General features: G+C 51.1%; 10 protein-coding genes across 10 annotated transcripts; 5 read left to right on the forward strand and 5 right to left on the reverse strand.

The window, feature by feature from the left end:
* Positions 1-425: 425 nt before the first annotated feature.
* On the reverse strand, positions 426-1628 carry Aspvir_006320 (TatD family hydrolase; the record flags this gene model as incomplete). The annotated part of the gene is made up of 1 exon (XM_043269522.1): positions 426-1628. The coding sequence occupies one exon, from the start codon at positions 1626-1628 to the stop codon at positions 426-428; it is 1203 nt and encodes a 400-aa protein (XP_043125457.1).
* A 372-nt stretch (positions 1629-2000) lies between these two features.
* Aspvir_006321 (uncharacterized protein) lies at positions 2001-3236 on the forward strand (the record flags this gene model as incomplete). Its single annotated transcript, XM_043269523.1, has 1 exon — positions 2001-3236. One exon carries the CDS (start codon positions 2001-2003, stop codon positions 3234-3236), a length of 1236 nt encoding a protein of 411 aa, XP_043125458.1.
* Positions 3237-3517: 281 nt separating this feature from the next.
* Positions 3518-5265, reverse strand: Aspvir_006322 (putative alpha/beta hydrolase; the record flags this gene model as incomplete). The annotated part of the gene is made up of 2 exons (XM_043269524.1): positions 3518-4942; positions 5095-5265. 2 exons carry the CDS (start codon positions 5263-5265, stop codon positions 3518-3520), a joined length of 1596 nt encoding a protein of 531 aa, XP_043125459.1.
* Positions 5266-6006: 741 nt separating this feature from the next.
* Aspvir_006323 (Spo7-like protein) lies at positions 6007-7410 on the forward strand (the record flags this gene model as incomplete). The annotated part of the gene is made up of 1 exon (XM_043269525.1): positions 6007-7410. The coding sequence occupies one exon, from the start codon at positions 6007-6009 to the stop codon at positions 7408-7410; it is 1404 nt and encodes a 467-aa protein (XP_043125460.1).
* A 439-nt stretch (positions 7411-7849) lies between these two features.
* On the reverse strand, positions 7850-10942 carry Aspvir_006324 (MCM DNA helicase complex subunit MCM3; the record flags this gene model as incomplete). Its single annotated transcript, XM_043269526.1, has 8 exons — positions 7850-7886; positions 7955-10023; positions 10091-10354; positions 10413-10518; positions 10578-10624; positions 10679-10730; positions 10793-10823; positions 10870-10942. The coding sequence occupies 8 exons, from the start codon at positions 10940-10942 to the stop codon at positions 7850-7852; spliced, it is 2679 nt and encodes an 892-aa protein (XP_043125461.1).
* Positions 10943-11397: 455 nt separating this feature from the next.
* Positions 11398-15285, reverse strand: Aspvir_006325 (putative translation regulator (Cya5); the record flags this gene model as incomplete). The annotated part of the gene is made up of 1 exon (XM_043269527.1): positions 11398-15285. One exon carries the CDS (start codon positions 15283-15285, stop codon positions 11398-11400), a length of 3888 nt encoding a protein of 1295 aa, XP_043125462.1.
* A 495-nt stretch (positions 15286-15780) lies between these two features.
* Aspvir_006326 (signal recognition particle subunit SRP68) lies at positions 15781-17734 on the forward strand (the record flags this gene model as incomplete). Its single annotated transcript, XM_043269528.1, has 3 exons — positions 15781-15971; positions 16033-17172; positions 17230-17734. 3 exons carry the CDS (start codon positions 15781-15783, stop codon positions 17732-17734), a joined length of 1836 nt encoding a protein of 611 aa, XP_043125463.1.
* A 1429-nt stretch (positions 17735-19163) lies between these two features.
* On the forward strand, positions 19164-20972 carry erg5 (C-22 sterol desaturase erg5; the record flags this gene model as incomplete). Its single annotated transcript, XM_043269529.1, has 4 exons — positions 19164-19323; positions 19408-19558; positions 19635-20883; positions 20937-20972. 4 exons carry the CDS (start codon positions 19164-19166, stop codon positions 20970-20972), a joined length of 1596 nt encoding a protein of 531 aa, XP_043125464.1.
* Positions 20973-22212: 1240 nt separating this feature from the next.
* On the forward strand, positions 22213-22953 carry Aspvir_006328 (rhodanese-like domain-containing protein; the record flags this gene model as incomplete). Its single annotated transcript, XM_043269530.1, has 2 exons — positions 22213-22491; positions 22555-22953. The coding sequence occupies 2 exons, from the start codon at positions 22213-22215 to the stop codon at positions 22951-22953; spliced, it is 678 nt and encodes a 225-aa protein (XP_043125465.1).
* A 626-nt stretch (positions 22954-23579) lies between these two features.
* On the reverse strand, positions 23580-26925 carry Aspvir_006329 (putative mitochondrial translation initiation factor IF-2; the record flags this gene model as incomplete). Its single annotated transcript, XM_043269531.1, has 3 exons — positions 23580-23823; positions 23879-26397; positions 26476-26925. 3 exons carry the CDS (start codon positions 26923-26925, stop codon positions 23580-23582), a joined length of 3213 nt encoding a protein of 1070 aa, XP_043125466.1.
* Positions 26926-27282: the final 357 nt, after the last annotated feature.

Raw genomic sequence — 27282 nt, forward strand, 5'->3', positions numbered from 1 at the left:
GCGATTCAAATCATTTGATATCCCTACTATATGGTGATTCGAATCCCTACTATATGATGATTTGAATCATTCGATATCCTTACTATATGATGATTCGAATAGGCATAGTGGTGCGTGTGGTAGTTTTGGTAGTAGTGTGGCAGAAGGTAATCATTGTAAAAATTTATTTTGGCCGGTTTGTACATTCAGTCCGCCGTACTGTTCAAATCTTCACAATCTTCAAGCCACGGGACTCGGCAAAGTCAGTCAAACCCGTTGTCTTGAGCTTGATGCATGTAAGCATCCCTCTTCCAAAGCTCGATCTTTTGAACAAAGGCTGTGCCTATGTATGCTTAAACAGACCTTATACTCTCGATGATTGCTGTAAATGTATGTACAAACTGAGCATATGGATCGGTCTGAACATGAAGCCGTGTACAATGTAGTTACCCAAACACAAATCGTTTCCAGTTGTCTGCCAGTCGTTGGACCCCCTGTTGTAAAGACCAGCCGCGGAGCTCACAGATCTGCCGGGCGACTTCCTCGAGCAAATCATCCATCTGTTGTCCAGCAGCGTGAAGGTCACTCTCAATGAGCACTCTGTCCTCCGGCAAAGCTCTGATAACTGCGATGACTTTCTGAGATGATGGCCCGCTGAAATTGATCACACTGGAAAAGGAGAAGTAGACATCAGACGGATTTGAAGGGTTCAGAAATTGCTTCAATTGCTCCACGGGACCTGAATACGAATGCATACAGATCCGGGGTGGATATGGGAGAGGTGGACCTTCGCGCTTTAGTGACTTTCGCACTTGCTCGTCTTCCGCGTCGCTCTCTGCGTGAGCACCTTCAACGCTAAGACGTCTTCGTCTCTCCCGTCGCGAGGGGACTCTGCGCTCATGGCCGGACCATAGCTCCTTGAAGACATCAAACACCGCTCCATGTGCCTGGACACTGTGTACTGAGACTGGTCGTCGAAGTTCCCCGGCGAGGCGAAGCTGGGCTTTAAGAATAGCCTTTTGGTGTTCCATGTGCACCCTGTAGGGTGAGAGTTTCCGGCCTTCACGAGATCCGGGCGTTATTTGCCCGTTACGATTCTCAGCCTCCGGCTGGGTCCAGGCCTTCGGAAGTCTGAAAGCACGATCAAGGCCGACCTCACCGACCAGAGCATTTGGAAAAGATAGTAGCCGTTCGCGTGTTTCCGAGATGAATTGCGAGAGAGGTTTCGGGTCAGGTAGACAAGAAATGAAGTCTTCATCTTCTGGAGCTGGTGTTAAGACTTTTTGATAATGTGTTCTCTTGCTCTCAGGATCCGGGACACCCTGTGCTGCCTCTGATGATGACTCCTGATCGTCGATGATTATGTGTGAAAACCATGGATGCCATCCGAAGCATGGAAGTACACGATCCATCTCGGCATCCTGAACAGTCAATTTTTCATTGTTAAGGTCTTTAGCTATCTGAAATACAAGGCCTTGATCCTCTGCTCGAGTGGCCATGGCTGTGAGCGTCGTTGCTTTCATCCTTGGAATATCAGATATTGACGAAATGGTGTCCGTGGGGTGGCAATGGGCATCGTAGACACCGAGCTCCCAAGGAAATTCGGAGACCTTGTCATGCTCATTTCCAGGCATGTTCCTCCCGTCCATATGCGTTTGATCTCGTGGTAGTATGATAGAGAAGACAGACAGATTTAGGGTGACAGAACTGAATGTTGTGATGTAATGGTCCCCAGAAGATGCTGGAAATACCGATACCGTAACGGTAATTACTGCCTGGGGCATCAATTGCATCAACATTAGCCATCTAACTATCACATGCTATTTCTCCGCACTTGTTGCTGTCAAGCAGAAGCTCCGATAACAACCTGGTAAGGTACTTTTAAGCATCGTAGGCTTTCAAGATGTCGTGGCTATCTTTCCCTGATCAGAATTCTGGTGATATGAAGGATATATTCTATCCCGTTCAAGTCATTCCCTATCTTCTAATCTCATACTGAATCTTCTCTGCGTTTAGTCTTCATGTCAACCACATGCTCCACCTTGTTGACAGTACCGTTTTTGGCACTGGTCTCAGTACCTCTGATCTTCTCGGCATATATCACCATCTGTCTCTCCGCGCTGACTCTGTTTTTACGACTTTTCGTCATCTACGTTGAGCTATGCTATGCTATAGTCTCAAACTACTTTGTAATTGCGACATCTAGCAAGTCTTCATTGCTGAGTTTTGCCTCTGAACCGACCACCCCCGCCGTCTCTGCCACGCCCAAGAGGCGATCCATTGATCATGGCGTCACAGTGATATTGCCTCACCCCAGCAACCATCGCCAAGTGGCGCCCTTTTCTCGAGGGCACACTCGCCCGGCGCCGACTCGACGGCGAAATAGTTCGAATTCTTCAACCGGGCGCCCCGACGGCGACTACGGCCAGCCAGTCCGCAAGGAAGAGCTGCGCAGGAACGGCCTTACTACGCCGCCCTCTGCTCTCCTGACTCTCATCAGCGGAGATGAAGGCCGGGACTTCGAAGGCGTAGGCGGCTGGCGCTGCCCACCATCTGCAAAGTCGCAGGGCCATCTTTCCAGGTCCGCATCGTCCTCCTCAAAGGACAGCATAAGCGACGAGGCAGATGAGCGGGCCTGGCTCTCAATCAATGATCGTCTAGAGCTCCCCTCACAGCCCTTTCCACTGCGGAATCACCCCGAAACAGCAGACATTCTGCCCTGGAGACACAGCCAGGCCGCCTCTCATAGTCCCGATGGCCGCAGGCAGCGCCATCACCACCGATCAGCAACCACCTCCCTGATCCCAAGTCAAACTCACCGGGCTCCTACTTCTCCGTCAGCATCTCGGTCAAACAGGTCAGAGTTACATTTACCGGCCGCCTCCGGGGTCCGCGCCCGAGGTCTCTCTCCGCGGCCACAGTCTCAGGACGCATCATCTTTTTCGACATATTCTGATTTCTTCCGTGCTATGACCAGTGCGCCGCAGACGTATTCACAATTGCACCTATCAAGTTCATCCGAGGCCCCGGGCGGTTACTTTGCTTTTCGCCCGGGCAATGGAGCGAATAGCAGCGGGAGTGCAGTCTCAACGACGGGCACCACCACGCCAGTCGAGGATCGCACAACAACCCGTAGTATGGGAAGATTCATGGCTCATTATCCTACAGGCGTGAGATATCGTAGACGAAGTGTATCAGGGCTCAACCTTGGATCGCAATTACCCAGTCCTTCTTTGAGTAGAGACCGGACATTTTGACTGATTGGGTATTGATTTTGAAATTTCAAGAAAAAGCGTCTGTGTAGTTTTGCATACTCGCGATCGGATTTCCAAATTGACTACTGAGTGTTATGCATCTACAATTCATAGGATCTAGCGACTGAGGCCATTTCACCATATCTATGGATTATACTCTAATAATACACTCCGTATGTCCAACTCACCTTGCCGCAGAATCTGGAAAGTTTATCTAGAAACAAGGAAATAATTATTGAAGGGGAAAAGGTATATCGCTCATAATAGACAGCACATCTCTCGCGTCACTTCGGACTCCGAGCCCTTTCCCTTCGGTTTACCTCTTCCATTTCCTCCAATACCACTTTATTGAATTCCTCCCATCCATCGAGGTAGATATGATGACCCGACCCCTTGATGATTACCACCTTAGCCGAGCCATTATCCGCCTCACGCTCTTCTGGTGAAGCATTCTGGAGCACCCGCCGTTTCTCCTCTTCAATCTTGGCCTTGGCTGCGAGGCCTCCCGCCGCGTCCATCCAGTCATGGTCTCCATACATGAAAACGATGGGAATACCGGTCTCACGCTTGACTGGGGGTAGAGAACCCTGGGTTGCCGAGTCAGAAGATGGCGGATGCGAGGGCGAGGCGTCCGTGACTTTGGTAAGCTCCGAGCCGGAGGAGGAAGGCTGAATCATCTGCCGTCCGACGTGCTGGATGCGCCGGATCAAAGGGCTACGCGCGAAGGCTCCTGGAGCTAGGATATATGCAAGAGCATACTCTCCACTGCCACGTTGACTGAAGATCGAATAGGAGTAGTCGTGTAGAGCTTTCGCTTCATTGGCGGGTAAATGGGAGAAGCGCCGAGAGGTCCAGCCAGATACGATGCGGGGCCCGAGAGGGCCAGCCCACCGTACCAGACTGAAGGGAGAGATGTTGGCTTCCCACAGATAGGCAAACCATTTGGGTATGTTGCGGCGGGCTGGTCGGCTTTCCGGTGGCGCCGCCGTCGCCGCGTTACCGTAACCTTTGAGCAGGACGTTGTTGTCGCCTTTCTGGGCTACTTCCGGGGGGACAGACGACGACGTCTGTGCGATAGTTTGCTGGTCCTGGGTGAACTCCTGCGCTAAAGTGGACTCGGATGGTTCGGGCATATCCGCAGAGACAGCATAAGGATCTTCGGGAATCCCCACCGGAGAGGCAAGGATCAGCTTGTTCAAACGACCGGGGTACTTCAAGGCATAGGCGACTCCCATATATCCTCCCAAGCTGTGGCCAAGAAGCGTGAAGCGTTCGATCTTGCGCTTCACGCGCCATTCCTCCAAAGCATCAACGAACCAATCCTCCGCCTCCTCGATGGCGTCCTCCCGGTTCTTAGCCTTGATGCGAAACGGTGGTCTGGTGCTGCGACCCATGCCCAACATATCCAACGCGTGCAGTTGCCACCCCTTCAACCGACTGAGAGGTTCAAAATTCTTGTAGAAGAAGCCCAACCCCGCACCATATCCGTGAAGCATGACCAAATGTTGGTCCGCTTCCTCACCAACTCTCTCCACGGAAAACTCATTTAGAGCCCTGTCCTTACCGCTCAATTCAACCATGCTGGAGCGCCATCGTCTCGGTCCGTACGGGTCGTCGGTGGAATGGGCCGATACTTCACCTTGCTGGCTGAGATCGGCCGACTGGAGACTCTGAGCCACACCATCGCGTTGCGTGGTGGTCTTTCCGGTCTGCAGATGCGTAGGAGGTTCATGCTGGAGATAGGGCAAGAAAGAGAGAACTTTATGCTCTGCTGCCGCAGCTGGCAAACTAGCCCACTGGAACCAGATCTCAGCGACTTGTGGTACAACTTTGGTCCTCATCTCCCACTTCAGAAACCTACCCATTGATGGAAGCCTTCTCTGTAGCCTAGTGGAAACCAGGAGGAGCGCGCTGCGGCTGCGTTAGCCCCTCGGACGGCATATGGCGTGCTCTCTTGTTGAGAGACATACGGACCATGGTGGGCTCGATCGTGAAGGTCGTCCTTAGACGAACTGAGTGATTCCGATGTCATTGAGGACGTGTAGCGTAGATGGATTGTGGGATGTGGCGAAGAAAGGAGACGGGGCGGTTCAAATGACGTCCAGGGTCGGGAGACCTGGGAAGAAAATGAAGGAAGTCGCACGGCGGACAGCTTGTCGCGATGAAGTCCAGAGTGACAGAGATACCGTCTCTGTCACTCGCACAAAGAAGACAAGAAGAATATTTATAGGGAAGGGGCGCAGAGGCCATAAATCCGTCAGCAATGGAAATAAGAAGGCCAGGTGGGCGTATTGCAGCGGGTCAAAAACGAAGCCAAAGACCGCTTATCCCCGAAGTCCAACAGGCAGCCGGAATGATGACGAAGTTGGAGGAAACAAGGACTGTTTAGAGTTTCATCAACGCTGTAGTCGTTTGTAGGGCATCATAAGTCGTAGAAAATGCGATGACATAAGATTGATTGACAAAAAAAAAAACGGTTGAATTTGTTGCAGCTGAAGGACGTTGAGTGGAGACAATATGACGATGCTCCGGCTGATTTTCTTCTCCTCTTTTTCGTGGAGCTAGTGATACTGTAGCTGGATGAACCGGAAACATTATTATTATTATTAACCTTATCGACTTTCTTCCTTGGCTTCGACTCCCACATCTCATGCGATGAAATCGCGTCTGGCCGCAAAGGCCGTGCAGCCCCTCTAAAAGTCTACGATATCCTCTTCCACTTCCAAAGGGATCTTCTCCTGTTGATCCTTTTCCCCCCTCCCTCCACAGCGTCATGGCTGCACAAACCCGGAGCCTGGATCAGCTTGTCAAGGGTTCCCCAGCTCCTGGAAGACTTCCAGAGTCCATATCCAAACCCTCTGGTCAATTGAACACCCTTCAGCCGCCGTTTTCTCAAGATGCCCCGGATCCCTCCTCCCCGCCCCGTTCGTCGACCCCGGATCTGCTCTCGACATTGCCCTCGTCTCCTCCTCAAATCTACCTGAACCTTCTCATTCTCGAAAGTTCGCTGCGAGCTCAGTATCTGGCGCTGCGGGAACGTCGACGACAGAATACCTTTTTCCTGCTCCTGCTCGCTGCCTGGATTGCTTACTTTGCTTACGCGCTCTTCCTCCGTCCACGGGAGGATGGCAGCGGGGTGGGAGGCTCCATTTACTGGATGGTCGAAATGGGGGAAAAGGTCGCGCTTCTGGGAGGAATCATCACTGCGTTATTAGTCTGGGGAACAGGACAGTGGGAACGGGGAGTGCGATGGCCACGGCGCTGGCTCGCCGTCGCCAACCGCGGCCTACGCACCATGAACACCAAGATCGTCATCATCCGGGGCCCCTGGTGGCAGGAACTGCTATCCTACCTTTCCTTTCTCTTCCCATTCACCTCTCCTTTCTTCCCTGCTCCAACCGGGAATTTCCACTACATCGAGCGCCCGTCGTCGGACAAGCGTGGTGGTCGGCAGCACTACCAGCAGTACTACAACAACGTCAACAGCGAATCGGGCCTTGTGGAGGAAGATCTCAGCCCCGGGGGCGATTACATCCGTCTGCTTCTTCTCCCCAAATCCTTTTCGCCCGAATTCCGCGAGAACTGGGATGATTACCGAACCGAGTTTTGGGAAAAGGAGAACGAGCGACGCGCTCAACTGCGCGAGAAGTTGCGCCAGAAGGAGCGCCAACTCGCTCAACAAGAAGGTGGCTGGTTCTGGTGGCTCGGGCTGGGGTTAGGCTGGAAGGCCTCACAACGCCGACGCCTCGTCGCCGCAACCCTCAAGTCCAGCGACGGAGACAAGCATCGTCATCACAATCATCATCACTCCAGCATCTCCAAACACGGCCACGACCTCAAATCTCCCATGCGGCGTAGCGCGCGTTCTGAGTCCCATTCCCGCACCCCATCCCGTAGTACGACGCCAGTGGACGTCGACGATCGTCCGCCGTCTCGATCTTCCGCCAGCAGCCGTCCTCACCGGGGAAGCACAACCCCGTCTTCCACTGCTTCGGAGCAGAGCATGCAGCAACGGAAAAAGAAGGGCACGAAATCACTTTCTCGCGGGCTGTCGCCTTTGACCCAAGCACAGATCAGGGAGGGCATCTATAGTACACCGTCGCTCTCGTCCGACGATTCGTTCCTGGGTGAGAGTCTTGAGGGCACACAGCCGCGTGAAGCTAGTCCCTCGGCGTAATTTGGAAGCATCCTTTGTTCATCATATACCCTAGTTAGAACCGTCGCATGCATTGTATGGATTTTTGTGTCGATGTATCTACAAACGGATTCTCAGATTCTCGTCAATATATGGATTTATTCTCCACTGTGCCTGTATGGCTGTAGAGTGGCTGAACGCTCTTCCGATATACAAGCAAGAAAATAGATCTAGAATCACGGAGCGTTGTGCTCAAACTCGATTGCAGTGAGCATGAAACCTTATGCCAGGGGCTATGCATTGAAAGACATTATTTTCAAACATGGACAGACTACTGTGTCACTTGCATACAAAAAGGTTTGAAGAAAAACTCCGACACGCCATACTGAGTATCCAGCACAATTCAAGATATTGGACTGAAAATCCGTCAAGCCCTTCCCGAAACACTATTCTAACCACTAGTATGCAATAATCATTGAATTTAAATCCTGTAAACAGTCTCATCGTCTTCGAGGAACCTGTAAGCAAAAAAAAAAATGTTAGTCAGGCTTGACGATCATGACAAAATATCTGTCGGCTGACTTACATCAACTCATTTCTTTCGTTCATCGCTTTCAGTGCCTCAATTGCCTCTGCTCGCTGGAAGACATGGCCCGCTCCGAGCGAGGGAGATTCCCGCACAGCGGTATTAACTGCTCCAATGAGCTCCTCCACATCGGCAGTGTCGCCGTGAGTGAACAGCCGTGTGCCCATGAGTGGGCCTAGAGCCTGACGGAACACGGTCAAGCGCGCAGGTTGGATCGGCTGGGACGAAGTAGTAGACCTCATGGCATTCTGTGATTGTGAATCATCGGTCTGAGACTGGATGAGCTGCGACGCCGGTTGCGAAGAAGCAACGGACATCCGAGATTGGCTATCTGTCTGCGTCTGTGTACGGTTTGCCTGGCTTGAACGTAGTCGCTGGCCTCGAGGGCTAGCAGAGTACAAACCGTCTCCGTCTTCCGACACGATGTCGCCGTCGGCGTCCATCTCGTCCCCGTTTGTGGGCCGCGTAGCTGCTGAGCGTGTTCGCACTGTTCCGACTAGCCGGTTCGACCGTGGCGTGGCGGTTGCATTCGCGGGGGTATTGTCATCATCGGAGTCGGATTCGCTCGATTCAGAGTCTTCGTCGAACGTGGTGACCTTTCTCCTCTTGCGGCGTTCATCCTCAACAATCTCCTTGAACATAGCGAAGCGCAGAATAGATTCGGCAACCTTGGCATCTCGCTCCTCGACTCGGTTCGATAAGCGAGCCTTCGCATGCGCCGTGGACAAACGAATTAATGTCTCCAGCGTACGCGCGGTTATAGGGGATGTTCGACGTTGGTTGACCGAGAGCTCGTCGTTCCTCAAAGCTGAGTAGGTCGCAACAATATGATCGGCAGCGCCCTTAGTGAGGACTGGCTTAATTCTCGATTTAGAGTATTGAATATACTTCTTAATGAAGGGAATGCTCAGAATTTCAATGCCCTTGCCCTTGCGGCTCGAGTTGGCCATTCCAGCATGGAGCATAACATTGAACTTTTCGTACACCTCTGTCGGCTGGTTGGAGTCCTGGTTATCCTCGAGTCCAACACCCAAGGTCTGATTAAGGTCTTCCCTAACTGGAGCACCCTCCTCGGTTCCAGGTTGACGGTAACGGTGCATGCGCAAGACGTGCTCTGAAACCATTCTGTCCCTGGCATCTTCAATATCGTCCGTCACAACGAAAAGCAAATCGAAACGTGAGAGAAGTGAATCAGGAAGGGCGATGTTCTTGTGAGGGTCTTTGTGAGGGTCATATTGTCCGTAGATAGGATTAGCGGCTGCCAAAACACTGCAACGAGCGTTCAAGCTTGTGTGAATGCCAGCTTTGGCAATAGTGACCGTCTGCTGTTCCATCACCTCGTGAATAGCCACTCGATCCACATCACTCATCTTGTCGAACTCATCAATACAGACAACACCGCGGTCACCCAGGACCATCGCACCGGCCTCCAAACGACGCTCCCCAGTCTCTTTATCAGAGGTGACAGCGGCTGTCAGACCGACTCCCGAAGAGCCCCGACCTGTGGTTGCGATTGCGAGAGGTGCTGTATTCAAGACGAAACGAAGGAGTTGCGATTTGGCGGTCGAAGGATCGCCGACCATGAGGATATTGATGTCACCACGCAAATGCGTGCCGTTATCGAGATTCTTCTCCATTCCACCCAAGAGCATCAGCAATATCGCTTTCTTGATATAATCATGTCCGTATATGCTAGGTGCAAGAGAGTTGGAGAGCAACTCAAATATGTTCTTCTTCTTGGCGACTTTGTTGATGTTTCTTATGTCGGTGTCCGTGATAGTAGCTTGTGCAATGCCTCCACCAGACTTTGAAGACAGTTGAATAATATTGTTGGCCATAACGACCGTGCGAAAAGTCGAAGACCCAGAGCTGGCATTTCGATTTCCCAAAGAGCGGTAAATTCCCACCAGCTGAATCCGGTCTCCAGGTTTGGCACGGTCCACCAGATCATCGTCCAAGATCACGTCGACACTTCGAGGAAGCTGGCCTGCAGGCGCTCTCTCAGGCATTTCTTGGATGGAAATGGTTTGGTGATCCAGGTATGTCGAGTACCCGTACTCTGTGATCAACTAGAAAGACGAAAACGAAGTCATCAGCGATACCAGTCCAGTTGAGGCTCTTCCTTTGATGACATACCGGATTCTTCTCATCATCTTCTTGGGGATAGACATTCATGTTGGTAATTCCGGTAGTTGTCATTGTTTGATCTCTATACCGCCGCGCAACGAATCGGTCTTTCCGCTCGTTGTAGTGCACACTTTGGATGACTTTTGGGCGAACCAGAGAGCATTTTGTGACAATGCCCTCGAGAGAGACCATTCGGTTCAAGTGAGAAGATCCCAGAGTTCTGGGATTGCAAGAAAATTCTCCGAAAGCGCCAACGTAGGCACAATAGTAATTCTGAAATTCATCAGCAAAGATGCCGCGTGACCAGAAATCTCCATTAGATTTTGCATACCACATCGTCGGCTGTTTCCCTGGAAGGTCTGTTCGGCAATGTCTTAATAACCTCCTTCAAAGCCCTGTCGAAAGCGAGAGAGTAATCGAACGGGGAGGTAAGAAGGCTGGAGAAAACATCAGCCCACCATGATCCTAGCAATAGAGCAACCCGTGCTGGACTCACCCATCTGCCAATTCGCGGTTGTGAGCTCTGATCTCATCGATGCTGACCTGCATGCCTATTAGTTCTTTGTATTCCGCCTTGCAACTTTAAATATAGCATACTGTCAAGCGACGCAGTCCCCGGTTCAGCATCAGCACAATATCGGCTCGGTAGCTGTTCGCTCGTCAGAACCATCATGTCTCAGCAAGGGAGGGTACTTGTGAGTCTCAACAGACCTTCGCGCGCGGGCATCGCCTATTAGGACCTCTAGTCAGAAAATTTACTTCATGAAGCATGTATGTTGAAAACTCACTTGGATCGAGAAATTCGACTGCAGCTCTCACTCGATCTTGACCGGCCTCATCGCGGAGTTGAACCCCATCCATGACGAAGGATGTCCACGACTTGTGGATCTATGTGATAGAGGTGATCAATTGGGTGATCAAAGACTTAAGTGGCGAGATTTAGTTCGTCGGCACTGCAATTCAGTCTCATACAAGACGGTAATGGGGATGTTCAATTTGTTCCTTGAATGGTTGTTAGAACTTAGCGGAGGGAACTTTCTTCAAGAAACACGACACCCAAATCGGGCATAATTGGAACGCGTCCTTTCAATTCTGACGCGTCGCGGAGTGGTCGCTTAATGACTCAGCAGACGCATATTGTCACGTGATAATGTCCAGCGTCCCTACTTCGCATAGTAGCCCGATATTATTATTGTCATTATCAGGAGTCATATTATACAAATGTCCTAAATGTGGATCTATATATGTATAGGTAGTAATATACAATCATGGGTTCTGATATACAAGATTGACCAAAGCGGATATGCGAAAGAATCCTATGCATCCTGCGTCATACCGCTGTTGTGTAGCTCTTGCTCTGGCTGGCCTTGATGCCCAGTAGGCGGTTCTTCTTGTTCTCGCCCATCTGCTGCTTCTGGCGCATCTTCGTCTGGATATGCCAAACCGTCCATCAAGGCAGACATGTCCTTTTCGTCGCCTTCATCCACTGAAACGCGGTGTTCATTGTCCAGCAATGCTTCGCTCGCCTCTAGCAGAGCGCGTCTGGACCCAAGGAGCGCTTCTGMCTCGATATCGAACTGGTCCTGCGGGTCTATGCTCTTGGTGTCAGGTGTGGACACGTCTCCAGGGAGAGATTCCGTCTTGACAGCAGTAGCGTTTGTGCCATCGGGTGCTTCTTCGTGGATCACACCTGGCTGGGACCGCGCGTTGGCCGAAGCATTTTCCTCTTGGTTCGCTTCCATCGCTGACTGCTCAACAGCTGTTGGAGACCTCGGTTTGCCACCAACACCAAGGATACCGCCAGTCCACACAAAATGATCGCGATCTCCAGAGTCTCCCTTCTTGTCGCCTTGCTCCTGACGACGCCGAAGTAACACACCTTGGAACTTCTCACGAAGGTAAGGCATGTCCGCAATGGCTGCAATAGTTTTAGGCGCAACTTTGTAGAGAGTCCCCACCTCCAATCCTCCGTCAAAGATACTCCTCTCCCGGAACGCTTGTAACGCGGATGCCAGATAGACCATCGAGACATATGTAGGTTGCATGAAGTCAGGTTGAATTTTGCTCCAGTAGCGTCGAGATTCTTTGCCGAGCATGTTAGGAGGTTTCGCACGTCTCGGGTTCTCCATGACATCAATGGTTGAAGGGACGCCAGGCGGTCTCACTCCGTAACCCCGGCGAAGATTATTCCATCCAGGAAAATTAGGCATGAACTTGCGCTCAAAGACAGTGAACGCCTCAACCTGGTCAGAAGGCTTGTCAGAAGAAGCCATCATCTGCACGTAAGTAGACCAGTTGAAAGTTGTCAGAGGAAATCCTGCTTTCTGAACTTCTGCTACGACTTGAGGTATCTTCCAGGTCTCGTTCCGGTACGCCAATGATCGCATGTACAAGGAGAGGGGTCGCGACAGCAGGAATCGACATGCCGGCAAGATTGACGGCGGCTTTAAGGCAAGTATGTCCGGCTTGTCCGAGCTTAGAAGAACATCCTTGTGGGAGTTGACAGGGCTTGGTATGGGATAATCGGGTTGCTCAGTCTCTTCAGCACGTAGCAAGCGATCAGACAGCCATTCATCAAGGTCAGGCTGAGTAGCCATCTTGACGACACGGGGAAACGTAATTTTCCAACATTCTTCAACCTTTTTATACTGCTCTGACTTCAAATAAGTAAGCATCAGTGCAGAAACGAGACGGAGAGGCGCCACATCATAGGCGGGCCGTTCGTAAGTGGGGGATTTTCTGTTGCGGAGGAATTGATCGAAGAGCTCTTTGACCCTGTGAAAGACTCCCCGGGTGCCATATGCTGTGATGAGGTATTCATAGTACATAGCAGGGAAGGCTTGGGTGATGGGTAGTCTGCCCGCGCCGGGCAATGGTTCTTTTGACGCCATATTGGTTTTGTCGAAATCGGCGATTGTTTCGGCAAGGAATCTTTCCGCGTTCTCTAACCGAACATTGGCACCACTGACTGCCCGTCCACCGGTTTTGATAAGTTCCAAATCACGTTGCAGCTGATTTCTGAGAACGAGAAGCCGCGAAGTGAATCCAGGACGCTTGAAACGTTCTTTGATCTCGCGAAAAATGATGTGAACCATGTCCCGGTTCCGCTCTTTCACATAGCCATACAAGATGATGGCATAGTGAAATTCTGTGGCGTACATGTGATTGCTTCGATGAAGTGTTCTGAGAATTCGGCGCGCGGGATCGGTCTGCCCTCGGAGCACCAAGCTGAGCATGAGAGCCGCATATGTCATGGAGTCAGGCTGCACGCCAGCAGAATCCATGCGGGAACGTATTCTTGAAATAGACTCCAAGTCCATGCGAAATGCATAGTTCCAAAGCAGCACATTCCACATCCTCACTCGAGACCCTTTGACATCCAGACCAAGACAGGTCTCAGCAACACTCTCAGCCTTTTCAAGCTCGCGATTGTTACAATAGGCTTCAACGATTGTATCCAGTAATGGCGTAGTGATCCGCACAGGGCTTCTCTTCGCTAATTCGAGCAACTGACGGACAGTGTCAATATCCCCTCTGTTTGCACAGAGTCCCATCAACGCTCCGAAAGTATGAGAGTTAGGCTGGACACCCTTTTCCAACATTTTGTCAAAGGTAGCGAAGGCTCCTCCGAAGTCATCTGCATTGGCATAGGCAGTGAGGAGGATGTTCCAACATACAGTGTTCTGCTTCAGACCAAATTCCTTTGACACTCTTTCGAATTGGCGACGCGTTGCCGTTACATCGCCAACCCTGGCATGGACGTAGAGGAGCGGGGTCAAAAGCCTTCGACTTAAGGGCTTCCCGTGATGCATCACAAGCTGTTCAAAGAGGCTGTTGGTATTTTCCACATCTCCGGCTCTTGAAAACGCAATGAGCGCGTTTTTATACGCGCCAATGGATGGCTGGCCGTAGAATTGGGCATATTCACCCAGGAAATAATGTATCCCAGTTGTGATTTCGAAATGGGCCAAAGACTGCAAAAATGCGTCCAGAAGGTCTGCTGGAGGCACTTCCTGTTCCATCTGCCAGCGAAGATTACGGTACACCACAATTGACTTCGTGAATGTAGAGCGAACGTCGGAGGACTGGAGAGTCCGAATCAGACGGAAATAGTGTTCCGCCGTGAGAAACCCCAGTATATTGTACTCCTTTAATAGGAGAAGGAGATTTTCCGTCGATACGTCCGCCGCGACTCCGGAATTTGAAAAAGCATAGTCCAGTAGAAAGTGGACAAGACCAGTCCAGGACCTCGAGGTCTCCTGACTCCGCAATACCTTAGCGAGATCGAAAAGCTTCATCGGAAGGCTAGAGTCATCCAGCTCAGCAGCGACTGCACTCAGCAACACGTTCTCCGACGATGGCGGCCGCGCGTTCCAAAACTTCTCAGCAGAATCCCATTTTGCTCTATTGACAAAATGCGAAAAAGCGACGGCCCAACACGGAACATCTCCGCCCGTGCCTTTCGCGTCTCTGCAAACTCTGATTATCTCATCAGGCTTCCCGATAGCCAAGTAAGACTTTGCCAAGTACAGATAATCTTCGGCGGAACGATCACGAGCAGAGATTCTCCGAAGAACCCACTGAGCCCGTAGATTGTTGCGGAGCACTGATGATCTACTCAAGTGAGCCAACAAAGCCGAACTCACATCTTTCGGTCGGCGAGCTGTCTCATAAAGCTCCCACGCCCTGTCATAGCGTCCATAGATACCCGGTTTACTTTCATTGAGAATTGACACAAGCTCTTGCTTGGCTTGTCTTCGTTCGAATTCCTTCGCCCTCTTCGCATCAAGATCCTCCACAGGTTTATCTGGAATGATGGGGTTGTAGAGGCTCGCAGCCACCGATGTGTAAGCCCTGGTGAGAGCAGGTATCAGCTTCTTCTTGCGTCGCAGGGCAAGTCTCCGGGGCGGGCGTAACAAGAGCGACGCAGCAAATTCCTGGGTACGTGGAGGATACAGGAAATCGAGAACAGGGGTCCATTTATCGGCAGTTGCTTGACTCGCCTTCCAAGAGACAGAGCTTATCGAATCCTGGTGGCCTAATGTTTTAGAGGGCGAGTGTGACAGAGGTACAGCCTCCGCAGTTGTCCCATTGCTCTGTGTGAAGTAAGGATACCAAGATCTCCGACTCCGAAGTGCCCCCTTGGAATCCCGGAAGAAACGCCGACCTGCGTTCTCAAGGCATCCGGCAGCCCGTTCCAGCATTACCCTGAAATCACCGATTCTTAACTGCAGAGAGTAGCATATCTGAATCAATCCCTTCAAGAAGCCGAGGGAAATGACAAGGCAGCCGATGTTTCGAGTCTTCGCAAAGCTCCCCACTGAACGATAGTATTCCAGAATGATTGAACGATGTAGGAAGGTCAAAAAATTGCCACCGACGAGGCTTCGGAGCCGAAAAAGAAAGAAGTCAATTCTTTATCGGTAACTTCAATCGATTCTGTTGTATCAAGATGCAGGTTTAGACTACTTTGTAAGTGATATGATGTGATGCTTGCAGCAGACGAAATTTTGACGGGTCGGGCATATGAGCTTAGACGATGCAGCAAAAAGACGCTCCCGCAAAATGAGCCGGGCATTCGTTTGGCCGAGATCTGACCATGCCCGCCTACCCACCCGCACTTTGGACTATCCACGTTGATTCCAAGCGACCACAATTCCGAGCACCTCCGATTGTGTGGTGGCCTGCATTCAGTGAATATGGAAATTACGGATTTCATTTTCAAACAGAGAGAGGACGTCCTCCTCGCCGGAGACTACAACGCTTACCGGGCGCACACAACACGCAGGTTGCACAAACTCCGCAAGAAGCTCGGTCAGACTACTCCTAAAGGTCGTAAATATACTGCCAAACCTCCCGTTAGTGCAGAGGATATTAGCAGTAATGCGGCGTACGTGTCCTCCAATATGCTTGGATGTAGGTAAAGAAATACTGACGGATCTGTCCTCAAGATATGTACATGTCCTTCTTCTCAGCTCTGAGCGAGCTTGGGCGCAAGCAATGCACATGAAATCCACGCACTCAGCCGACCCCTCAGCGAAAGGAATTGCAGGTTCAGCCAGGCGTCATATTGTGTCTCGTCTGCATAAGGCATCCGGCTACGCTCAGCAATTGGTCCTTCTGTTGGAGGACCAAACAACTTCCGGTGCTACTGATACCGACATCCTTGAAGCCCGTGCTTACCTTGCTTCACTTTTGGGGGCCCTATATTTGGAGAAACGGAAATGGGAACAATGCATTCAGAGCTATGCTATCTCGAGGATTATCTATACGACTCTTGGTCAAGAGGACAGAAAAGATGCATTCCGGGATCTTCTCACTGGCACTGTTGATCCCAGTATCAGATACGCAGCCTATCAGATGAAGCTTCCTCGATCAAGGCCTCTGTCCTCTTTAGCGATCCAGTACTTCCCATCAGATGCAAACATCAGGTCGGAAGTGGAAAGAGTGGATCCCGATTGTCTCAAGGAGGATAGTGCAGGGACGAGAAAGACCGCTGACGGAGAGATCCAGCAACTACCTGAGAGTATCACTTGGAGGTCGCGTACTGTTGCTCTGGAAGATGCCGCAATCTCGCAGGCTCTTGCTTCTGCAGCTGCGGCAGAGTCGCGTCTCAAGTCTTGGCTTGCAGATGTGGAAGGGAAGTCGGCTTCATCAAAAGATAAAGCTGCCGCCTATGATAGTGTTATTATTGCCAGCCAGGACGCAGTCGACGCTACTAAGACAGCTATTGATGATTTATCTAATGAAGGGGTGGAGCCTAGCGATAAGAGAATGCAAGGCTTGCAAATCACTCGTACCGCAGTCAACTATGCCTTGGTGGGATGGAGAATCGGACGTAACCGAGTTTTGTGCGGTGCTAACGACGGCATGACGTTTGAAACTGACGACGCCGAGGGCCTCAAAAGGGGAAAGGGCGCGAGTCGGGAGGAGTCGACTGGGAAGAAGTTGACAAGGCTACGCGAAAAGGTTGTACTATATGACTCTATTTTGCAGAGCATCGAGTTCATCCTGGAGTTACCTGGTGTTGCTGCGGACTCCACCTTTGTGCAAGAGCTGGAAGCGAAACGCTGCTACTTCCGTGCTTTGAGGTATGAATATCCAGTTTTGCCGGCCATTACAATTCAGTCTAACTGACAACGCCACAGATGTTTGTCTATTGCACGGTCTCATTGCCACCTTGGAAACTCGAAGAACGCTCTTGCACTCTACTCGCAATCGCTGCAGCTCGCCACCCAGTCGACGGTGTCTGACCAGTCGTCTCAATTGTCAAACGAGCCTTTAAGGCTGGATGTCTCGCGCAGCCAAGTTCAAGCTCTCGGGTCGATTTTGCAAGGTCTGGTCGCACAGTACCGTGGTCTTGTCACTTTGGAGAAGATGGCAGCCGAAGGACATCAGACGGGAAATCAGCGCCCTGTGATAGAGCGTCTGCACGAGTTTTCCGGTGATAAAGTGGATTTGAGTAACCTCGTCCCTTATCCGCCTAAAATGCAGCCCATCCCGGTCAAGCCACTGTTCCTCGATGTGGCATGGAATTACATCGACTATCCTCGAGAAGGTGCACACGCTCAGGAAGAGGCCCAGGGCCCAATGGAAGCAGGAACAGAGGAGAAGAAGGGAGGACGGCGTGGCTGGTTTGGGTTTGGGCGCTGATATAAGGGCTCACTTGCTGCATATCGTTGTTTTCTTCGGCACTTGATCATCGGTGCTTAGAAGAAAACCTGGATACAATGTGCATAGTCATCAGTGCTATGAGAGCATTTGAAATGATGAAATCCATGCAGCGACCAATGTTGAGATGAGATGCTATCATGGAAGTCGAGAAAATCTGCCGTATGAAGTACCAATGTTACTTTTAACACTTCGCTATGCCCCGGAGAGTTACAGTAGAACCCTGAGGCTCTGGGCTGATGCCTTAGGTGTCTTTGAAGTACTTCTCTATCAAAGAGGGAAGCGATCTGATGGACACGTGCCCCGGAAACGTAACAGCCGGATCAGCTGTCGAACCCTCGAATGAACTTTGACCCGAATATAGCCCCCGAATACTGCAGGTGCCTTCTGCAAGGGGCCTAGAAGTGGATTCCATTGGACCTACCTCATTGCTATTGCATGGGTGTCGATTGGAGGAAAACTCTTGGCTGTACTACCCGACTAAGTACCTAGATAGATATGGCAAATTTCTACGGAAGCCTTACACCTGATTCATTATTGCGTTATTCATACTTGGGTCAGTACGTTCCTGTATTTATTGATCTGTGTCATGAAGTACCTACTTACTGTTGGATGTTTGTCAAGTCAATTTACATTTATAGAATTTTCGAACAACTGTCAGGCTTCACGAACAGCCTCTCCTTCGTCAAATCCATTGATCTCCAGGTACTGTTATAACTTACTATGGGTTTCTGTAGCACATGCTCTAGCCCGTTATAAGCGCGTTGAAGGCCAATCCCATTTCAAGACAGCAAGATCCTCCCTACCAAAGTTGCGATGTGGATGTACTCGCAAAGTTGCGGAGAGCGAAGAAGCAGGGCCAAGGGCATAGAGTGTTACCGCCATCACCGTGCTCCGTACAGATATTGAAATACGATACCTGTACGCCGCACCAGTATTGACCTGATAGGTATTGTACTATTGTACTAAGGTATTGGTTTATTGAAAACCCATCGTCTTGGCGTGATTCGCCAACGGGATGGGGACTCTCGTTTTTCGGTGTCACAGACATCGCAGGTATTTTATGATTGGTTTGCGGATCATTTACGATTTCAGGGGTAAAGTAAAAAAGTAAAATGGCAAAATGATGATTTGATGCTGGCGACACCTCGCTTTTATTGAGAGGATAATGATCCATACGAGGTAGGTCCTTTCCGTATTTTCGATGTTAGCAAACTGCATATCTGGTCGCTTAGGTCTCGCCGTACCAGGAACCGTCCTATCCGCGGTGTCTAATTTCCCTAGCATATTAATTTGGATTAATTTTCCCCTCCCGCGCATTTATTAATAATTTATGAGAACTGCATCTCCCTGAATTTTTGGGTGAAGCCATCTCCCTTCTCCATCCTTCCTCTACCGCGTGCTAATCAACATGGCCAACGTCAACGGGAGCTTTGTCTCCCCTTCGGCTGATGCCACAATCTCTCCTCAGCTCTTCTACAACGCCGACTTTCTCCCTGCAGTTCTCAATGGTTTCACTTTCTGGAAGGCTCTGGCCACTTTGTTCTTTGCGGCTGTTATCTATGACCAGTGTAAGCAGCATCATATCCATCTCTGTTGCAACGAGACGGGCGCATGATATCCTGGACGAAATGACTGATTTTCTCCGGATACAGTCCGATACTTTTATCTCAAGGGCTCCCTTGTTGGGCCAACTTTCAAATTGCCTTTCATGGGACCTTTCCTCCAGTCTGTGAACCCCAAGTTTCACGAATACAAGGCAAAATGGGACAGCGGCGAGTTGAGCTGCGTTTCCGTCTTCCACAAGTAAGATATCACCCTGAATGGGAAATTACTTTTCTCTCCATTTCCTGGGCTTGTTTCTGACAGCTTCGCCTTGTAGGTTCGTCGTCATTGCGTCCACTCGCGACATGTCGCGCAAGATCTTTAATTCGCCAGCTTACGTCAAGCCTTGCGTGGTAGACATCGCGCACAAGCTCCTGGGCCCGGACAACTGGGTTTTTCTGGATGGCAAGGAGCACGTCGAATTCCGAAAGGGATTGAACGGTCTCTTCACCCGCTCGGCTCTGTCTTCCTACCTCCCCGTTATGGAAGAATGTTACAACAAGTACTACAAGCATTTCCTGGAGAAGTCCAAGGCCAACGATTACAAGCCCGAGCCTTGGATGCCCGAGTTCCGTGAGCTCATGTGTGCGGTTTCTTGCCGTACCTTCGTCGGTCACTATATGACTGACGCGGCCATCAAGAAGATTGCGGATGACTACTACATGATTACGGCCGCTTTGGAGCTGGTCAACTTCCCTTTCATCCTCCCCTTCACCAAGGCTTGGTACGGAAAGAAGGCGTCGGATATGGTTCTCGAGGAGTTTTCCAACTGCGCTGCCAAGAGCAAGGCTCATATGGCTGCTGGTGGAGAGGTCACCTGTATCATGGACGCATGGGTCAAGGCACAGCAGGATTCTACCAAGTACAACGAGAAGGTTGCCAGGGGGCTCCCTGTGGAAGACTCTGAAAAGCCTTCTCACTTGCTCCGCGAGTTCACAGACTACGAGATCGCCCAGACTGTTTTCACTTTGTTGTTCGCATCGCAGGACGCCACCAGTGCGGCTTGCACCTGGTTGTTCCAGCTCGTGGCCGATCGTCCCGACGTTCTTGACAAGATCCGGGAAGAGAACTTGCGCGTGCGCAACGGCAACATCAATGCTCCTCTCACTATGGATCTGGTCGACGAGATGAAGTACACTCGTGCTGTCGTTAGGGAGACTCTCCGTTACCGCCCGCCGGTTATCATGGTTCCCTACTTGGTCAAGAAGGATTTTCCCATTACCGACTCCATCACCGTCTCGAAGGGCTCAATGATCATTCCATCGGTGTGGCCTGCCACCCACGACCCAGAGGCGTACCCTAATCCCGACTCCTTCGACCCGGACCGCTGGATCACCGGTGATGCCGAGAAGCAAGCCAAGAACTTTTTGGTTTTCGGTACCGGTCCCCACTATTGCCTGGGTCAAACATATGCTCAGCTGAACTTGATTGCAATGATTGGAAAGGCCAGTCTGGAAATGGATTGGAAGCACGCCCCCACTCCTCAGTCTGAGGACATCAAGGTGTTTGCCACTATCTTCCCAGAGGTAATGATCTTCATCCACTTTTCTGTCCGCTATGCACTCTAACTCTGTTTTAGGATGATTGCCACCTCACATTCCGTCCTCGTGCGTGATCTCTCATCTCTCAAGTGAACTAGCCTTGACGTGTTGGTCGACGCCGTAAGCAACACTGCATTCGTTGGCATCTGCGAAGCATGAACGGCCAATTGACGATCATCCGGCATCTGTTTCTATCCTGGAGATAGAGTGATGAGGACATTTTTCTTCCATTCAATTGTTCTATTATTCCATGCAAAAGTCACTGGGTCTATCAAATTTCGGAAGAATGGCGGGAATGGAGATGTTCAGCATTCTTCTTGACGAACCATGCTTATCCCCGGGCTCAAGAAGTCCCGAAGGTATATGATATGACGCGATTCATGCGGAATCGTCTGCTTCAGTCAGAAAGCTGAGGCAATGGCATCTTTAGATTATGCTACTTAGTAATATTAATTATCCACATTCTTCGTTCTTGTCATGCTTGGTTTCGAGCACTCTTGTGCTCGAGGCGTATGGTTGTAAATAGGTTCGTCTACATATGTATAGGTTTCTCTTGTCAATTCTGTTTGTCTTTTTCAAGCCAATGTGCAATTTCAGTAGCCTGTTTAGCATGATAAGCGCCGTCGACGATGAGCTGTGCAGCGAGCTACATTCGACAGCCATCGATCGTTTCAATTCGAAGCAAGTGCACTAGTCTGATGTTAAGTTAAGTCTGTGACTTTGATATTGCTACTAGCCTTAAAAGGGTAGCAGTTGTGTTGACGGTCGAAGTATATATCTTCAGTTGCATAGTAAAGCCGAATTCAATGCCGTCGACGGCGACGACATCTAGGAATCCTGCCACAAGACAGCAGCAAGAGAGCCAACTCATAACACCCCCCCCCGGGGAGCAATGATTGTAAAGACCGGAAATCAAGTCGACTGCTGTTTAAAATTCTACTCTCTACGACAATTCATTGAGCTGAGCGAGATTCTGGGTCTGAAGCGGTAGGCGGTAATCTTGCAGAAGATTGACATCACCCACCGAAGCCGCCACAATAGAGCCGAGCTACATTGCCTACATCAATCGGATAGCTTCATTTCACACATCCGGATATCTATCTGCGTGAGTCAGCTTGGGAGTAAATTGATTGTCCGTTTGGTAAGCTTATATTTATTTCTCTGTGATTTCTCTGTGATTTCTCTGTGATTTCTCTGTGATTTCTCTTTGGATATACAGGAATCCCCAAGCGAGGAACCCCCGCAGTGAACTTCTCTTATCAGCGCGGAGAACCATCGCTAACAGCCATCTCAAGACAACAGATCGCTACGATCATGGCCTCGGTACTCTCAATCCGGCGTCCCATCGCCGCTTTCGCAGCACGCACTGCAAAGCAAACGTCACAGAGAGCTACCCCCCACGCCGCCGTAACGACCCTTCTGTCGGCACCAGCTAGCCCCCGAAGCTACTCTACAGCGCCGAGGCCCCAAACCGCAAGGCTCGCGCTCGCATCGAGCAATAATATCCAGCTGCATCTATCGCATCGCCAGCAGACAATTCGCCGCCTCAACCACACTATAGCCCAGCCGCCCCGAAGCTGGAAGTTCGAAGACGTATGCCCTCCCTACCCCAACAACTGGTTCATTGCTAACAAATGACTTGCACCTGGGCTACAGATCAACGCCGCCCTCCCATCCGACCCTAATGGACCCCCGTCGCCCCCAGCAAGCCCGCAAAGGAAACTCATCCTCGTTGACGTCCGCGAGCCGGCCGAACTCACCTCCACCGGCATCATCCCCACCGCCGTAGCCGTCCCGCTAGCCTCGCAGCCCGATGCGCTCTTTCTGACGCCGGACGAGTTCGAGACCCGCTTTGGGTTCCCTAAGCCCGGGATCCAGGAAGAGGGAGACATCGTCTTCTACTGCAAGGCGGGCGTGAGGGCGAAGACGGCGGCGCAGTTGGCGGTGCAGGCGGGGTATAACCCGGACAGAATCGGTGTGTATGAGGGGAGTTGGTTGGACTGGGCTGATAAGAGGGGGAGAGTGGAGAAGTGGGAGGGGCCCGAACATGAGTAGGGCCTGGTATGTAGTAGTAGACTGTGGCGATGTTGATGTACTTGGGTTATCCTGTCAAGATACTGTATATAGTGGTTCTGATGAGCTGTCCACCAAGCTGTGATTGACTATTGACTGGATATTGTTTCAATGAAGTCCCTTGGAGGGATTGTCGATCTACTTTCGAAAGATATGTCTTATGCACTTATTGGTACTATGGGATAAGGTACATAAATGGAGGGGGATTCATTCAAAAAGGAAATATCATTATAACAGAAACATGACAAGATATAGACCACATCAACTCATGTCATATACAGGCATAAATTGCTTTTGGGCAATCAAAGCCGTCGTCATTCTTCATGCAAGTCTAGCACTTTTGACTTTTTTTCTTCCTGCGGAGATCATTGCGCTTCTTTGATGACGGAAAAACGGAAAAACAACCTCCCCAGATAGAGGAAGCAAATGCTATTTGTTCACAAGTCCAAGTAGCCTCCTTAGAAATACCACCCGAAACATGCTGCCTACAATGGTGCCGTCTGTGCCCGTAGTTGCCATCTCACCATGCCTGATAGCCTCAGGCAATCAGGAGCATGTTGGGATTGTGGGCTTCCAGCAGGAGACCGTCACACCTTGGAGGAATTGAATCAAGGAATGTCGAACACGGGCTTGAGTTTCTTGATAAGAGCCCATTCCTCCATCGATACGTCGGAACGGTAGAACTCCTTGAGCGTGTCGATACTGGCACGGGAGATGTGCGAGTAGAGGGTGTCCTTCTCTTCCAATTGACGGCCGTACATCGGCTGGTTGGCTCCTTCGATCTTGACAGCGACGGAAGGTTGGCCCTTCTTGCAAACCTGAATAGGCTTGTGTTCACGCTCAATTGACACACTGCATGGACTTGATTAGCAATGGGAATGTCAGATCAGGGTCAAAGTAAACTTACACTCTGCCGAGGTCGATGATCTCCTTAGCACCCGTAGTGGGGTTGGTCTTCACAGCGGAGATTGGCGTGTGCATTCTCAAGCTGCCTTCAATAACATCCAGACCAATGACAATGGGGTCTTTCTTGTTGAAAACAGCAACGGGCCTAAGCACACAAGGGAAGACAGCGAGGAGTTTGCTCTCCTCCTTTCTCTTCTCAGTCAACTCAGCCATGTGCTTGGTGAAGTCATCAAACAGGTGGTAGATAATGTCGGCCGTAAAGATCTTGACGCCGACTTCTTCTGCGTAAGCAGCCGCTTCCTTGTCGACCTTGACATCGAAGCAAAGCATGACAGCGTACTCCTTTGCCTTTTCCAACATGGTACCACACATCATCACATCACGCTTGTAGACAGGACCGATGGAAATGTTGGCAACAGGGATCTTGGAGACACGCAGGAACTCGAGCAGAGCCTCAAGGGAACCAAGGGTAGAAGCCTGGACACTGACACCACGCTGGTCACGGGAAACCTTGCTCAGCAGGTTCTCCAGATCGGACATGACTTCTTCCTCAATATCCTCCTCGTCGTCATCAGGTCCAACAACCATCAACCGCGAACCTGCGATGGCATGCTCGAGGTCGTTCGCAGCGATCTTGACACCAAGAGCGGCCTTGACCTCCTTGTTGTGAACATACTGCGACTTGAGACGGAGTTCCTTAAGGGGAGCTGGTGTCAGCAACGCTCGAATATTCGTCGCTATAGGGCCGTTTAGACCGCAGAGCACGATCCGATCACCCTCGCGGAGGATACCGTTCGAAAGAACAACGTCAATGGTGGTACCAAGACCCTCAATAACCTTGACCTCGAGAACAGTACACTCAACTTCGGACAGGTACATGAGCGAGTTGGTCATACGCTCCTGAGTCAGGGTGGTCAACAGCTTCAACATGTCGGGAATACCTTCACCGGTGTGAGCGGAAGTGGGAACCAAGGAGACATTGCGGGCCATGGACTTGTTCTCGTAGTAGAGCTCGGCGTTGAAACCTTGCTCGGCGAAGAGAACCTTTGTGCGCTCAAGACGGGTGCGGAATTCGTTCTGAACACCCTTGCTCTGCATGGCTAAACTGTCCTGGAAACCGTTGTTGTCGATCTTCTTCCAGCCATAGAGACGATCAATCTTGTTCAGGGCAACAATGAAAGGAGTCTTGCGATCCCGAAGCAATCTCATGGACTCCAAAGTCTGAGGCTCGAGACCGTGCATGATATCGACAACGAGAATGGCAATATTACAGAGAGATGAACCTCTCGAACGCAAGTTGGAGAAAGACTCGTGACCAGGAGTATCGATGACCAGCAAACCGGGAATCTTGAACTCAAACTTGCCATCCTTGTTCACCACAGCGGTCTTCTGGCGCAAAGAGTCCACGGGGAAGTATGTAGCACCGATCTGCTGGGTAATACCACCAGCTTCGCCCTCTTGCACGTTCGTCTGTCGGATCTTATCCAGTAACTTGGTTTTACCGGTATCGACGTGTCCAAGAATACAGCAAATAGGAGAACGCAGATTGTCCTTCGAACGTGCGGCCAATGCTTCCTCATGCTGTTTCTTCCTCCGCTCGGCAGCTACGGCCTTTCTTTGAGCGATAGCCTTCTGCGTCGCAGACTGCTCCTCATCTTCTGACTCAGACTCCGAATCTTCCTCTGAATCTTCCTCGGATCCGGACTCATGCACCTCGGTCTTCTTTTGGGGTGCAGCTGCGGGCTTGGCTGCGCCGTTTGTGGCTGGCTTCTCCTCCTCGTCCTCAGAAGGAGCATCCCAGCTGTCCTTCACGTCTTCTTCGGCCTCAGCAGCCTTCTCCCAGTCATCCACTTCGCTCTCCTCGTCAGGAGCAGCAGCAGCAGCAGCAGCAGCGGCGGCGGCGGCAGCCTCAGCCTTAGCCTTCGTCTCTTCTTCCTCCTTCCTGCGCCGTTCCTCCTCAGCCTCACGTTGAGCGCGAGCACGAGCAGCTGCAGCTTCAAGGTCATCCTCTTGCTTCTTGGGCCCCTTGCGCTTCCTGTTGTCGTACACGGGTTTCTTCTTCTCGACTCCCGGCTCCTCGAGACCAGCAACCTTACCCACACCGGCCGCAAGCATCTGCTTCATGCGAAGTTCGTTGCGCTCCTTTGCTTCCTTCTGGGCCTTGGTGAGAAGCTTTCCTTCTCTTCGGAGCTGCTCCTTCTTTTCCCTCTCCTTCTCCTTCTTCCGCTGGCGAGCTTCTTCCCTCTTCTTCTCTTCCTCTGCTTCGCGGCGCAGTCTCTCCTCCTCCACGGCCTTTTCTTCAGCTAGACGTCGCTCTTCCTCTTCGCGTTGTTTCCGGAGAGCCTCCTGTTGCTTCTGAAGAGCGGCTAGATGGGCCGGGAGCTTCTTCTTCTTGCCAGGCGCCTCAGGAGCGGCGGCAGCAGGTGTCGGAGCAGCAGCGGCGGGTGCTTCCTCTTCTTTCTTCTCAGCCTTTGCAGGCTCGGCCTTGGGCTCGGGAGCGGTAGCCTTCTTCTTCAAGGCCTATACAGATATCCTAGATCAGCACCGCACTAACACGTCTTGCAAGGGGACAATAGTGCATCAGACACAAACACATACCTGCTCCCTCTTACGCTGCTTCTCTCTCTCCTTCTTTTCCCTCTCCTTCTCCTTCTTACTCTTCACGCGGATGTCGCCATCGCCTTCAGGTGCAGCCGGGGCCGGAGGTGTAGCCTTAGCAGGCTTCTGGGTCTTCTTTCCGGCGAAAACGTCCTCCTCCTCGAGTGTACCTTCCTCGGGCTGCTTGCTGGAGAAATCGGCATCCCCGTTCGCTTGCTCTGTCGCATCCTCACCCTCGACGAAATCGTTAACCGGCTTGCCCTTCTTAGCCTTCTTGGTCTTGTTCTTTCTCAGAGCAGCGAGGAGACCGCCACCCATGCCATCCTCTTCGGGAGCGGCGTCCGCAGGAGTCTCCTCCTGAGGCTGCTCACTGACGGGGGCGATACTTTCTCCCAGCTCGGCCTCCCAGTCGTCATCCTGCTTTTTGTTCCCCTTCTTCTTTGGCGCCATTTTCTAGGTTGTAACGATAGGAGAGATCGGTGTAGTGAATGAGATGAATCGATAAAAATCACCTAAAGACCTAAAAAGTCAGTATAAAGGCGATTTTCTTTGCTGCAATAATCGTAGACGAGCTGTGGCGGGCACACGAACAATATCGAAGTCTCCGGGCTGCGAATACGCGGCAACCGATAGAATCTGATCAAGAGGAGCGGCGGCGAAAAAGATGGCCGGCCTGAAAATCTCCTCAACGATAGAAAAGAAAAAGAGAGACGGTGAGAAAGGTACAGAGAACCACTTTTTTCCCCCTCTTCTGGTGGTTTTGATAGGACTCGAGCGGCGGTCGGTGCTCTTGGAGAAATAATAAGA

The sequence above is a fragment of the Aspergillus viridinutans genome (genome assembly GCF_018404265.1).
Source record: "Aspergillus viridinutans IFM 47045 DNA, scaffold_4, whole genome shotgun sequence".
Lineage (NCBI taxonomy): Eukaryota > Fungi > Ascomycota > Eurotiomycetes > Eurotiales > Aspergillaceae > Aspergillus > Aspergillus viridinutans.